We start from the raw sequence: 13,430 nt of genomic DNA, 5'->3' as shown, positions 1-13,430 counted from the left end.
CATTCTAAAATTTTATTAGACCATTTATTATTTTGATTTGTACATTATTTCCTTTTGTTCTTCAAAGCTGCTTCAAAGACAATATATTTATCGTCATAATATGCAGACATACTCTCTATAATAATAATAATAATAATAATAATAATAATAATAATAATTTATTATTTGTACCCCGCCCATCTGGCTGGGTTTCCCCAGCCACTCTGGGCGGCTTCCATAAAAACCAGAAATACACTAAAATATCACAGATTAAAAACTTCCCTGAACAGGGCTGCCTTAAGGTGTCTTCTGAATGTCAGGTAGTTATTTATCGCTTTGACATCTGATGGGAGGGCGTTCCACAGGGCGGGTGCCACTACCGAGAAGGCCCTCTGCCTGGTTCCCTGTAGCTTTGCTTCTCGTAATGAGGGAACCGCAAGAAGGCCCTCGGCACTGGACCTCAGCGTCCGGGCAGAACGATGGGGGTGGAGATGCTCCTTCAGGTATACTGGGCCGAGGCCGTTTAGGGCTTTAAAGGTCAACACCAGCACTTTGAATTGTGCTCGGAAACGTACTGAGAGCCAATGTAGGTCTTTCAAGACCGGTGTTATGTGGTCTCGGCGGCCGCCCCCAGTCACCAGTCTAGCTGCCGCATTCTGGATTAGTTGTAGTTTCTGAGTCACCTTCAAAGGTAGCCCCACGTAGAGCGCATTGCAGTAGTCCAAGCGGGAGATAACTAGAGCATGCACCACTCTGGCAAGACAGTCCGCGGGCAGGTAGGGTCTCAGCCTGCGTACCAGGTGGAGTTGGTAGACAGCTGCCCTGGATACAGAATTGACCTGCGCCTCCATGGACAGCTGTGAGTCCAAAATGACTCCCAGGCTGCGCACCTGGTCCTTCAGGGGCACAGTTACCCTATTCAGGACCAGGGAGTCCTCCACACCAGCCCGCCCCCTGTCCCCCAAAAACAGTACTTCTGTCTTGTCAGGATTCAACCTCAATCCATTAGCCGCCATCCATCCTCCAACAGCCTCCAGGCACTCACACAGGACCTTCACCGCCTTCACTGGTTCTGATTTGAAAGAGAGGTAGAGCTGGGTATCATCTGCATATTGATGGACACCCAGTCCAAACCCCCTGATGATCTCTCCCAGCGGCTTCATATAGATGTTAAAAAGCATGGGGGAGAGGACGGAACCCTGAGGCACCCCACAAGTGAGGGCCCAGGGGTCTGAACACTCATCCCCCCCACCACTTTCTGAACACGGTCCAGGAGGAAGGAGCGAAACCACTGTATAACAGTGCTCCCAGCTCCCAGCCCCTCTAGACGGTCCAGAAGGATGTTATGGTCAATTGTATCAAAGGCTGCTGAGAGATCCAGCAGAACTAGGAAACAACTCTCACCTTTGTCCCTAGCTCGCCGGAGATCATCAACCAGCGCGACCAAGGCAGTTTCAGTCCCATATGAGGCCTGAATCCCGATTGGAAGGGATCCAAATGGTCCGCATCCTCCAGGCGTGCCTGGAGTTGTTCAGCAACCATGCGCTCAATCACCTTGCCCAAGAATGGAAGATTTGAGACTGGGCGATAGTTGGCCATACTGGCCGGGTCTAAAGATGGTTTTTTAAGAAGCGGTTTAATGACCGCCTCTTTCAGCGGATCTGGGAATGTTCCCTCACAGAGAACATTCCCTCTAGAGTTTATCTTTCCTTTTTTGTATGGTGAATGGGCATCTTGGTTCATGGAATAAAATCAAGGCTGGTGTTAATGTCTCCCAATTCTCCCCCCATTATGAAACAGCCAAGGTATCTTGATCCTGTAGACAGATGTAGTCAGTACGTGTGCATTAATATGGGATGGATGCTGTACAACCTCTCAAAGAACTGCCATAAGACTGTGGAGAAGCCTGACTGTGGTTTTCGTGGGATGCCAGTCCAAGTAAACAGTGACAGCTGCTGTCCAGAATGGGAATGTCCTTGTAAGTTCTAAATCCCTGACATACAGTGAATAAAAAGTAACACACTTCTTAGGATATACTCTACAGCTGCATAGGAATGTGCCTATTGACTTAATAATATATGAAGCAGTCCTAGGAAATGATGTAATGATGTCAGGAAATCCTATCCAAGCTTCCTTGAACGTAACCCCCACATTTTAACTTCAGAGTAATAGGATTGTACTGCTGAATAGTTGCCATTTTAAAAAATATTTTTCTATTCAGTGAACTTTCTGTGCATTTCAATATGTGAAGCAACCCCCTCTAGCAAAATAGGTCCTTTCTCATTATTATTTTTAAAAAATCTCTGAATTGCTGGTTATTAGATGTCACTTTTTTCCTAGGTCAATGTTCTGTCCTGTCTGAACTGAGCATTATTACATTTGATGGAAATAACGTGGCATTGTATAAAGTAGCGTCCTATATTTTAGTCAAGCTACCCACAGAAATTATTGTTGCTCATATTGAAAGGTGCCCTACAAATCAGGTAGGAACCTTGTGTACTACTATGCAATATTAAAAGGGTTACTTCCCCCCCACCAACAAAAAAATTGTTTACAGTGCTTTTAAAAGGAAATTTGCAAATCAATATTATCTCTAGTAACAAATAAATGAGATCATTGTTTCTGTTATGTATTATAATCTGATAATGTGCAATCCTTGTGTCAGGAATTCTGGATGGATTCTTAATTGACCAGTTAGCAGAACTGTAGTATTAGAAATATGGATCTTATGTAACGCTGTAATTATACTGCTTTATGTAACTGATCTAACCCATGTTTATACCTATTTTTCAGAGTGCCAATTCAATAAGAAGACTAGTGAGTATTTTTCTAAATACGATTTTAATATATCTGTAAGCGAACCCTACAATTAGTGCTGATGGTGCTATATCGTTCTCTGTGTTTGTTTTCTTTCAAGGTTCCACCTGGAAGTGCTTCGGGTCTTTGTTTTAAGAAACTTAATGTAACAACACCTTCACATATAGTACTTATCAATCGTTTAGAAAGAAAGGTGAGTTAAGAGGAATATTAAGTGAAGACTAATACTATTAGAAATCTATTGTGGATATGTAAAAGAAATAGGAAAACCTTTTCCAGAATTGCAAACATGCATTTAGATATTTGCGATTATGACAAGCAAGTCATATCTGCCCCATTGGTTGGCCTTCAGAGGGTCAAATTAGATATCATGTGGGAGATTTGAGACCAGATCTCCTTGACAAATAATTTATTTTCCTAGCCTGGCCTGAAGGGGGCAAACTAAATGGTAAGCAAGTGATTAAAAATGTGCTTTGATTGGCCATGTCTATTTATTTACAAAGAAGCAGCAATGAGGCTGGGGCGGATTGAGGCGTTTCACCTAGATACAGTTATCCTGCATTTTTCCCCATTTCTTTATTTTTAGGTGGTTGTGGATTCTATGATTCAGCCTCTGCCTTTCTCAAAACATGGTTTATGTATTCAAGATACTGGTGCTATGTATGTAGTCAACACGCCAGCTGGCATCAACATTAAGTGGGCTCATGTCACAGGCATTATAGATATCCAGTATGGCTTTCATTCTAATACATCTACCAAGACTGAAGGACTTTGTGGTGAGAATATGGTTTCTAATCAATATCTTCATTTTGATCCGCGGCTGTTTTATTTCTTAAAAACAAAACAAAACAAAACTGAGTATGCTTGCTATCCAGTGTCCTGCCAACCAAAACCAAAAGTCTTATTCATGATCTGATGTCTGCCTGTCTGTCTCTCTCATGCATCCCACCACCCCAGATACTGATATTGCTGGTAAAGCTTTAGTCTTGTTCAGCAGCAACTTCCAATGATTGTGTTAACATAGAAGAAGAGTAGAGGTGGTGACCATTTTAGGCAGGTCCAAATGATGCACAATCACCAACATATGGCTCCTTTTGGACCTGGAAGAGGGAAGAACGGGGGTGATATGAGGGTAGAGCGGGGCCCATTGGGGCTGGGAACAGAACCCCTGCACAACATAGTCGTCGCCTGTAGTTAGTAAAGGACTTACTTGTATCTTTCTGCTGGAAGATGACTGGATCATAACAGGGCCTATTTACATTAATGGTGAAGGAAATTTATACTAGATTGTATCACTCCACACATCAAGATTAGCTTTTCTGCCTGCTCTCAGCTTTCCCTATTGCTCTTTCCCTATTGCAGAATAAATCAAACCTTTTAATTTACTGTCTAACATAGTAAATGTTCTATGCTCATTTGTTAAGGTATCTGCAATGGTGATCCAGGGGATGACCTGAAAATGCAAAATAGAACCATAATTACAAATGTGGATGAAATTGAGGCTTTTATTAAGAGTTGGGAAATCGAGAAATCTGTTGATCTAACAACAAGGAGACCTGTAAGAAACTGTACAGAAGATAACTGTACATACTGCATGGAACTCTTACATAGATGGGCTTTTGCCCCATGCCACAAAAAAGTAAGTATATACAAAGGAGTGAGCACTGTCTCTAGACGATCATATCTAGCAATTTAGGGCACGCTAAGATAAAGGATGTAAATTAAATTTGAATATATATGAAATGGTTTTAATGATTTCATCACCTGAGGGCACTGTTCTAGAAATTGTGAGGGGAAGAAGAGGATTAACTTTCTTTGTAAGATAATTGCTTGCCAGTGCTTACTAAGAGAAGTGCTCATCTAATGTATTGTGAGTGGACTCAGTTCCAAGATGGAGATTGCAGGCTGAATAAGTGCCTCACAGTTGCTGCAGGTATCAGGTTGCACATCCAGGAGTCTGAGAACTCAAATATTTGCCACACATCTCTGATATTCTGGTGCATATCCATGAAGGTATTGAACAACTGTGACTTTGAGGGTTTTTTTCTTATGCACCCATGAGGTTGTCTTTACTATTTAAAATGACATCTCTCTCTCTCTCTCTCTCTCTCTCTCTCTCTCTCTCATTTTTTGTTCCTAGTGAAGATAAAAGAAATTTACTCATCAATTAATGAGTGTTAATTAATCATTCACTAAATAATGTATTTTAATGTAGGTTTCACCCCAAGACTTTTGTGAAAAAATGTGGATCAACAATACATATTTTTGGAATTATGAATGCGATGCTCTTTCTGCATATGTAGCGCTGTGCAACAAACATAATATCTGCATTAAGTGGAGAACACCAGATTACTGTTGTGAGTATAGTACTTCTGCTTCTCTCTCCCTGCTACCTCAGCTGCTTCAATTAGGAGAAGAAAATGTCAGCAGTTTTGATTTCCCTCTGTGTGTCTGACATGTAGCTCTCCGTTGTCCTGATGGGAAAGAATACCAGCCTTGTGTGCAACCGTGTGCTGCTAAAACATGCCTAAATAAATGGTTCTATGAAGAATCACCCTGTTCCTACTTAAGAGAAGACTGTGTTTGTAAAAATGGAACCATTCTTCACAGAACAGACTCTGATCTCTGCATTCCAGAAGAAAAATGTGGTGAGTAAACCTATAGCTATGTAAGCACATTTACCCACACTAGGCCCAAGCATGCTTGGTTTCTGGTGGGGCAGAGACATGGTTTTTATCTTTGTCGTTTATTTATTCAAAGAGCTTGAAATTAATAGACAGCCCAGAGTACCTCCAGCTTTTTCTATTCCCAAATGAGTGCAGCTTGAAAAACTGTGCTCCATCTACAGGCTGCAAAATCACTGCCACTGTTTATCCTATGCATGTTGATTCAGAAGTGAATTTCTGAGTAACAGTCCATAGGATTGCAGTCTGTGTTTGTTATAAAATTTTCATGCCCTGTTTTGTAAGCTTGAAGAGTCATTTATCTGTCAGCTGCTGGAAATAGTATGGTGGGTTAGATGGAACTCAAATTGACCCAGTAATGCAAGTCTTCATTTTCACAATGGTTCATAAAATCACATCAGCTCCTTTAACTGGACCATGATGAAGTAAATGGGTAATTTGTGCAGAAACATGAACTCTGATGTGCCTAAGTTGCCAGTCAGGAAAGCAGATAATTCTATTTTGGTCATAGATATTGAGTAACTAAAAACTCTTTTAAGTTGCACAGTTTTTCAAATGATAGTCTACAAATATGTTCCAGGAAGAAACGTAAGCCCCTTAATTAGAAGTTGTATTTGTACTAATTTTCTGATTTCTAATTGGATATGGTTCATATTTTCTGTCTTTCTGAAGGATGTTATGCTCTCTTTTCATTTATAGCATGTACTGACAATGCAGGGCATCCCCGTTCAGCTGGAGAGGTTTGGAATGGCTCCAAGAAAGGGTGCTGCATGTATATGTGTGTGGAGAATGGGAACATTATTGCCATAGAGCCTGAATGCAATAAAGAGGCGCCTCCGATATGCCGGCGAGAGGGTGAAGTGATTATTAATGTGATCGAGGAAGGGGCTTGCTGTCCAAAGAAAGTCTGTGGTAGGTAGTGTTTATGAGGTGCTGTATTATTATGTTGAAAGGAATTGATCTGCGTGCTAATAAAATTTGTCAAATTGCTTACAGTTAGAGAAAATGAATAATTCCTCATGGATAAAGCCAGTGCTGAAGTTTTGAAGAGAAAAACAAATGAACATATATTATGGTTCTGATCCCTGCTATAAGCTATAAAAAGGCTCCCCTCTGAGTTGTGATGGAAATGTCCCATCACCATTCAGCTGAGGAACTGGTGTGGTGGGTGTCTAGAATTAAACACCTATCTGGTTACACCCTGTGATAGGAATGTGGGAGATGGGCCTGTGGTTTACTCACTTCTCCACAATTAAGGAACATAATTAAGCCATCCAAAAGGCTTGCTCGGATGTGTACAGAAGTGCAAAAAATGTATAGCACTCTTCTTAGCATCTTTGTGATTCTCCTCTTCAAACTCTGACTTCTCTGTTTCCATTTCATTATGAATGATCATATAGCTGTAGTATCATGGCTGCATGCAGAGGGGTGGCAGGAGGCACTAGCTGAGCAACCCCCAGGGGAAGAGGTCTCAGAGCCAGAGGACTGATGACAGGACGACGACAAGCAGTCAGAGGGAGAAGACTAGGAGGGGGAGGTGTTGAAAGCTGAAGAGGCAACAGGGTTTAGTGAGCAGGGAGAAGCCGGGGCAGAGAGCAGTGCAGAATCTGATGCTGAAGTGAAGGCTGGAAAAAAATGGTAGGCAAGAGGTAGAGATGAGATAGTCTGCTGTAGAATCCCGGGGGTCTCCTCCTCCTGCTGTGACCAGCTCCCCTTCTTCCTGGTCTCCCAGAACACACAGAGAAATGAAAAGAGCAGAGCAGAGATTGGTTGTGTGCAGACACAGCTTAGGAAACACACTGAAGAGGAGGAGCCTTAGAGAACAGTGGGACCTTCAGTCCTTGCAGCTGCCTCTTTGGGGCAAGACTTCCTGGGATCACTAGGCCTGCACTGTTTTAGCTTCTTTGAAGAAAGAGTTAACTTCACTAACACCGTGTTTTTTAATTACTGACCTACAATCATCTCTGGCTGCTGACACTTAAGTCTTCCTTAACAAATGAAGAAAAACAGATTTGGACATTGACAGGCTGAAAATGTTGACATACTTTGTTCACCTTTGATTTTGTGCAAATAAGACATTATTATTTTTTTCTATCCTGCTTTTGAGAAAAAAGCTCTTCTGTATTTAAAACGATTGACCCATATCCTAATAAATAATAAACCAAGGTATTATAATATTAAGCATGACTAATTGTAGGATCATTTTTTTATTTGGAACATACTTCCAAATAACAGTTGCTTCAGTATTTGCATCTTCTGGTAAATAGTAGATTTAATAAACAGCCTTGGAGTTATGAACAGATGTCATCTTCATGAGACATGTTAACGTTTGATAGCACTATACTGAATGGGCCAGTCTTTTTATTTTTGTATTCAGAATGCAACATGACTCTATGTGATCCTCTTACTCCAACTTGCAGAAGTGTTGAGAAATTGGTAGTGGTATACGATCCTTTGTCATGCTGTCCTCAGTACCGATGTGGTAAGTGATAATTAATGTTCAGTTATTATAATTTTATTGTATGTATATCCTGCTTTTCTTTCATCTTGGAATACAAGTTGGCATACATGCGATCAGACTGAAAAATTACATCAAGAGATTGGTCATCTATGTATGTGTAGCTCTTCTGAGGATTTAAAAATAACAAGTTTTTACTAGAGAAACTGTTTTGTGTTGTTTTTTAATTCAGAATGTGATCCATCAGCATGCCCCAATGCTTCCCGTCCAGAATGCAGAGAAGACCAATTTCTTGTTGAGGCAAAACAGGAGGATCCTTGCTGTTTTTCTTATTTGTGTGGTAAGGAAGCTTTCCCATGCTGGTAAGTCCATGAGTAAGCAGGGGATTCCAGATTATCTACAACTGAAAACGTAAGAGCCCTGCTAGATCAGGCCAATGGCTTATCTAATCCAGCACTGTCTTCCCACCATTTTGTGTCATCAGAAGATGCAGGATATTATGAGTGGAGGAAGATGTCACCCTATCAACTTCTCCAGTGTTACAATGCATAATTTGTGCCTCTCCATCATGTCCTCCCTTATTCGCCTTTTTCTTAAGCTAAAGAGCCCCAAACACTGCAACTGTTACTCACTAAAATAGTTTTGGCAGCTCCTTTATTATTTTAGGTGTAGAGTTTGGTTTTTCAGTTTAGTTACATAAGTTGCCTGTTTTTAAAAGTAAGGTGTAAGTGCAGTCAATTTTAATGGCTGGTTTTCTCCTCAAGGTACAAAAACTGCAGTATTAGAGAGTGATTGGGTCCTAAGTTTAATTTAGGGAAACCTATTTAAATGCGCGTAAACCATTCACAGTAATATATATATGAAGTAGCTATTGTCCCCAAATTTTAAAAAAGCATAGTATGAATTAGCTCTAAAAAGAAGCTAATCTGGAGCAACTTTGTACACCTGCATAACTGCATAGAATTATTTGGACTTGATTCTCAGAGTAATTTTATTTATATATGGAGTAATTGAATTTGCTCTAATCTAGCACTTCAGATAGCGGGAGATGAGAACCTAGCTGAAGGCATCTAGGCTTCAGCTGAGACTTTTCAAGGCTATGCCATTTTTGAGATAGTTAGGTATTCCAAAGCGTTTCAGCTGAAAAAGAAACTTCAGGAAAAAGAGGAACACAAATCTAAATAAAATAAATTTATAAAAGTTGTTTTATACATTTGTATGTCAGTGTAGATTTGAGGTACCTGCAAAATTCATCTGATTTCTCTCAGCTGTACATTGACTGCATCTAGGAATTAAGTACAGATTTGGTGAAATCTACCAGAATGAAGAATGACCCAATGCTATGGTTCACCTCAAGTTAACATTAGATCTCTACAATACTACAGCTGTATAAGTTTTAACCTACTATTAGGTATTCTTCATTGTTTTCCAGCACTTTTTAATGGCAATAAAGCAGCTTCATATATGTTTTAACTGGATGTTTGATTTATTTTCTCCTGCAGTTTGTGAATCCTGCATTGAACCTATTCCGTTGTGCAATGAAGGGGAAATTCTCACTGTAGATCTTAGCTCCACACATTATTGTTGCCCTCGTTACCACTGTGGTAAGGTCTGCTTTGTTAATATATCTTGGGTTAATATGACTGCTTCTATTACCATTCAATTACTATTGCAGTTACCAGGCAGTGGTATCAGTGTGGGACCTGGCAACTCTTTATTTGTTGATGTTTTATTAATGCTAATCTTTTTTCTTTTTCTTTTTAATTATGTCACTTCTCTTCCTGCAGTCTGTGATGAGAATCACTGTCACTTACCTCTTCTGAACTGTTCTGCTGAAATGAAACTGGTGAAGAAGAGAATAGCTGGACAGTGCTGTCCAGACTGGAATTGTGGTATCTGCGTTTTATTTTTATCAATAATTATTTGAATAAGCAACGTAAGGCCACTTTTCCCACTGACTGATCCTTCTCTCTCTGTCCTTCTCTCCTCAGAATGTGACTGTGAAAGTGCTACTATCCCATCTTGTAAAGTGGTAAGACATATTTGTCTTGGAGGCAGTTTAGTAACATATATAACGTTTCAGCTTTTTAGTGGAGAACAGCAATATCTCAAGGATGATATCAACTCTTTAGCTTCCTCCATAAAGCTAAACATGGTCACACATATTTCAAGCACTGCTATTTCTCATTAATCTGACTAATATTTTTTAAAAAAACAACACTTAAGCCATGAAGTGTTAATTATTTGTTCCGAGTCATTGGCTTTATAAATAAGCAAAGGTCGATGGATATTAATGTATTATTATGAATGCATAGTTGGTATTTGGGGGAGGGGTATGTTTGTTTTACTGTTTTTATTCTGGTTTGTTAGCCACCTTGAGTCTCTTTGGAGAAATAGATGGGATAGGAAAAATTAAAATAAATAAAATTAAAAATTTGAAGATTCTTACTTTGAGGCCTTTTTAAAATCTCTTCTACTATCACATTCTGTTCTAACACATGTTCTATATCTGTTCTGCCATCATCAGTCATAGGTATGCAGAAACTATATAAGATATGTGAAGGATAAGATTGTGTCTAAGTCTGTGTATGACTTAGTTGGATATCGCCCTATGATTTTAAATATTATCCTGGTTCAGTTTGCTAACACACATTGAAATGTATGAGCCTCTTTATTATCTGCAAGAATGTAGACTTGTTCTGAAACGTATATACACTTTAAATTATGTCGACTTTTGTAATATGTGAGCTTTCAAACAAACCACTTTCCTTCCATTTTTCTAGCTTTGCTTAAACAAATATTTCCCGTGACCTGGAAAATGTCTAATTGAAAATCCCTATCTATCACAGTGTGATAAAACGTTGATTTGTCTGTTATACCCTTCCTAAATAATATAAAGGGTGTGGTGCATAGTTCAATGTAGTAGGTGCTTTATTGTGTGCCTAATATTGCCATTAATTCTAAAACCATGATGGTATGAGGAAAGCAAAGAAGTGACCTGAATAAAAATATACAGTGGTACCTCAGGTTACCAATTTAATTCCTTCTGGAAGTCCGTTCTTAACCCAAAACGTTCTTAACACGGGGCACCCATTCCCTACATAGGACTCCTGCAGCCCCAGAAACAGATTGTGTTCATATCCTGGGGCAAAGTTCACAACCCGGAACACCTACTTCCAGGTTTGTGGAGTTCGTAACCCGAAGCGTTCATAAGCAGGACTGTTTGTAACCCGAGGTACCACTGTATATTCTGTAGTGTTTTTTAAAGAGGGTCTATGGGGCTGTGACGAGGGAGCAGGGAGGGCATTGCTGAGCTTTTGCCAAGGCCTGCTCCACCTCAGGGAAACCCGCAACATTCTAAAAAAGTCACTTTTCACCTGTCTTCTCTGAGTATATAAGCAGTGAGAGGAAAGAGCAGCAGCCTGCAAGTACTTTGCCCTCTTCTGCTTGGTTTCCCCCCCCTGAGGAATAAAGAAATCCTCTTGCTTTTGTTAACATGTGCATGTATCTGTGCCAGTTTGTTTATCAGAAGTTAGTTTTCTCTGTCTCATAGATGAAAATGCATGTGCATATATTTGGACACATATGACACCGCAACATCATTTTTCATATCACAGGGAGAAGTTCAGAGAATAGATGGCAACGTTTCTAGCACGTGTGGCTGCTCGCAGTACACCTGTGGTATGTTGTGTGTGCGTTTGTGTGTGTGTAAACACACAATATTATCAAGATCTGTATATACAGTGATGCCCCGCAAGACGAACGCCTCGCAAGACGGAAAACCCGCTAGACGAAAGGGTTTTCCGTTTTGGAGGCGCTTCGCTAAACGAATTTCCCTATGGGGTTGCTTCGCAAGACGAAAAAATCATGCGAGTTCCCGCGGTTTCCCCCCTGCTTTTTTCCGCCCTTTCCCTAAGTGCTAAGCCGCTTATCAGCTGTTCCGCTGATAAGCCGCTTCTCAGCTGATCGCTAAAAGCCGCTAGACCGCTAATAGCGCTAATCCGCTAAGCTGTCAATGGGCTTGCTTCGCAAGACGAAAAAACCGCTAGACGAAGAGAATCGCGGAACGGATTAATTTCGTCTTGCGAGGCACCACTGTATATCCAATATTGTCAATGTCTGTTTTTAATAGATACATACATATTTTTGGCAGCAAACCCCAGAAATCTTCTACTCTTAAATTTCTTACTGAATTCTTGGCATGCAATTAAATAATTGCATTCAAATGCAATTAAATCAAGAAAGGGGCTACCTGATGGAATAGAAATATTTCATACTCACTAGCTTTATATCAGCTATGTTTCTCAAGGCTATTACATCATACATTGTTGATATGGCAAGATAAATCCTGTTCTTTTTGTATCTGACTTTGAACCAAAAAATAAAATATAAATTTAATTAATTGATATAAACTTAATTAAAATTAGATACAAAGCTACTTCTGTATAGTGTGAAAAGCATGATTGGATAAGCATTGAAGGCCTATCTTTTACTGAAAGCAGAGACATTCTGGATTTGTAAGTAAAATCGTGATCTGAATTTATTTCCCTCATAACTACAAACATTCCAGGGGATTTAGCAATGATAAACTTGATAGAGTACCAGGATTATGTGTGTGGGGGGGGGGGGTTTGTTGTGTGTGCACATATAGAAATACATGAATTTTCTGCGTCAGATAGAGGCTCCAATGCTTCTTAAAGGTAGAAGGTTTATAACTTCTTGTACGTTCAACATTTTTAACACAACTATTTCATTTTTTACATTAGAAAAGGATAATGTCTGTGTATTCCAAGAAGTCACCATATTGAGCCCTGGTCAGTCCATGATTCAATATTTGGATGAAGATCATTGCTACATAGCAAGATGTTCGCAGGAAAAAGACCCTATCACAGGATTTCATGCCATGGATCTGATCGTAGTTAACTGTTCCCAAAAATGTGAAGCTGTAAGTATTGTTACCTCCAGATGCTGTTGGAACTCCCATGATCCCTAGCTAGCAGGACCAGTGGTCAGGGATGATGGGAACTGTAGTCTCAAAACATCTGGAGGGCCAAGTTTGAGGAAGCCTAAACTAATGAGTCGGATTCAATGCTTCCATTCCTTTGATGGAAGCTCCTCCACTTAGTGAAATGAAATATCTGGGTCCAGTACAGTGACTGGGAAAGACTTGTCTGAAGAGAGCCACTGCTAGATGGACCAATGCTCTGACTGCATTCAGCACAGCTTCCTTTGTTCCTTTGGTGAGATATTGCCAGGAGTGCAGTTAGCTGCTCTGGCACCCATAGCAGCGGGGGTGGGGCAATCTGCCCACAGGGGCAGAGTGATCCACCCATGGGGTGCTGTGGTGATCTGCGAATGGGGGCACTGTGCTGATCCGCACATGGGGATACTGCGGCGATCCACCCAGGGGGGCGGTGCAGCAAGGCGAGCTGCCCACAGAGTCCGCCTAACAGACGCAAGCCCCACACTGCCGTTTCAGGCAGCGCAGGGCC

The 13,430-nt window shown here is 40.5% G+C and overlaps 1 protein-coding gene across 1 annotated transcript in view; it reads left to right on the top strand.

Annotated features, from left to right (window-relative positions):
• Positions 1-13,430, top strand: part of OTOGL (otogelin like) — an 85,828-nt gene that overhangs the window by 62,318 nt on the left and 10,080 nt on the right. The window contains exons 37-52 of the mRNA XM_081879445.1: positions 1,780-1,957; positions 2,320-2,462; positions 2,773-2,796; positions 2,897-2,989; positions 3,383-3,572; positions 4,221-4,435; positions 5,012-5,153; positions 5,259-5,444; positions 6,180-6,392; positions 7,858-7,962; positions 8,171-8,278; positions 9,441-9,542; positions 9,726-9,830; positions 9,930-9,970; positions 11,556-11,619; positions 12,705-12,883. Coding sequence (XP_081735571.1) covers positions 1,780-1,957; positions 2,320-2,462; positions 2,773-2,796; positions 2,897-2,989; positions 3,383-3,572; positions 4,221-4,435; positions 5,012-5,153; positions 5,259-5,444; positions 6,180-6,392; positions 7,858-7,962; positions 8,171-8,278; positions 9,441-9,542; positions 9,726-9,830; positions 9,930-9,970; positions 11,556-11,619; positions 12,705-12,883 — 2,088 coding nt within the window. The remainder of the gene's footprint in view (positions 1-1,779; positions 1,958-2,319; positions 2,463-2,772; positions 2,797-2,896; positions 2,990-3,382; positions 3,573-4,220; positions 4,436-5,011; positions 5,154-5,258; positions 5,445-6,179; positions 6,393-7,857; positions 7,963-8,170; positions 8,279-9,440; positions 9,543-9,725; positions 9,831-9,929; positions 9,971-11,555; positions 11,620-12,704; positions 12,884-13,430) is intronic.

This window comes from Podarcis erhardii (genome assembly GCF_964252035.2).
Source record: "Podarcis erhardii genome assembly, chromosome: 10".
In the NCBI taxonomy this organism is placed as follows: Eukaryota; Metazoa; Chordata; class Lepidosauria; order Squamata; family Lacertidae; genus Podarcis; species Podarcis erhardii.
This window is presented reverse-complemented; position numbering and strand designations above follow the sequence as displayed.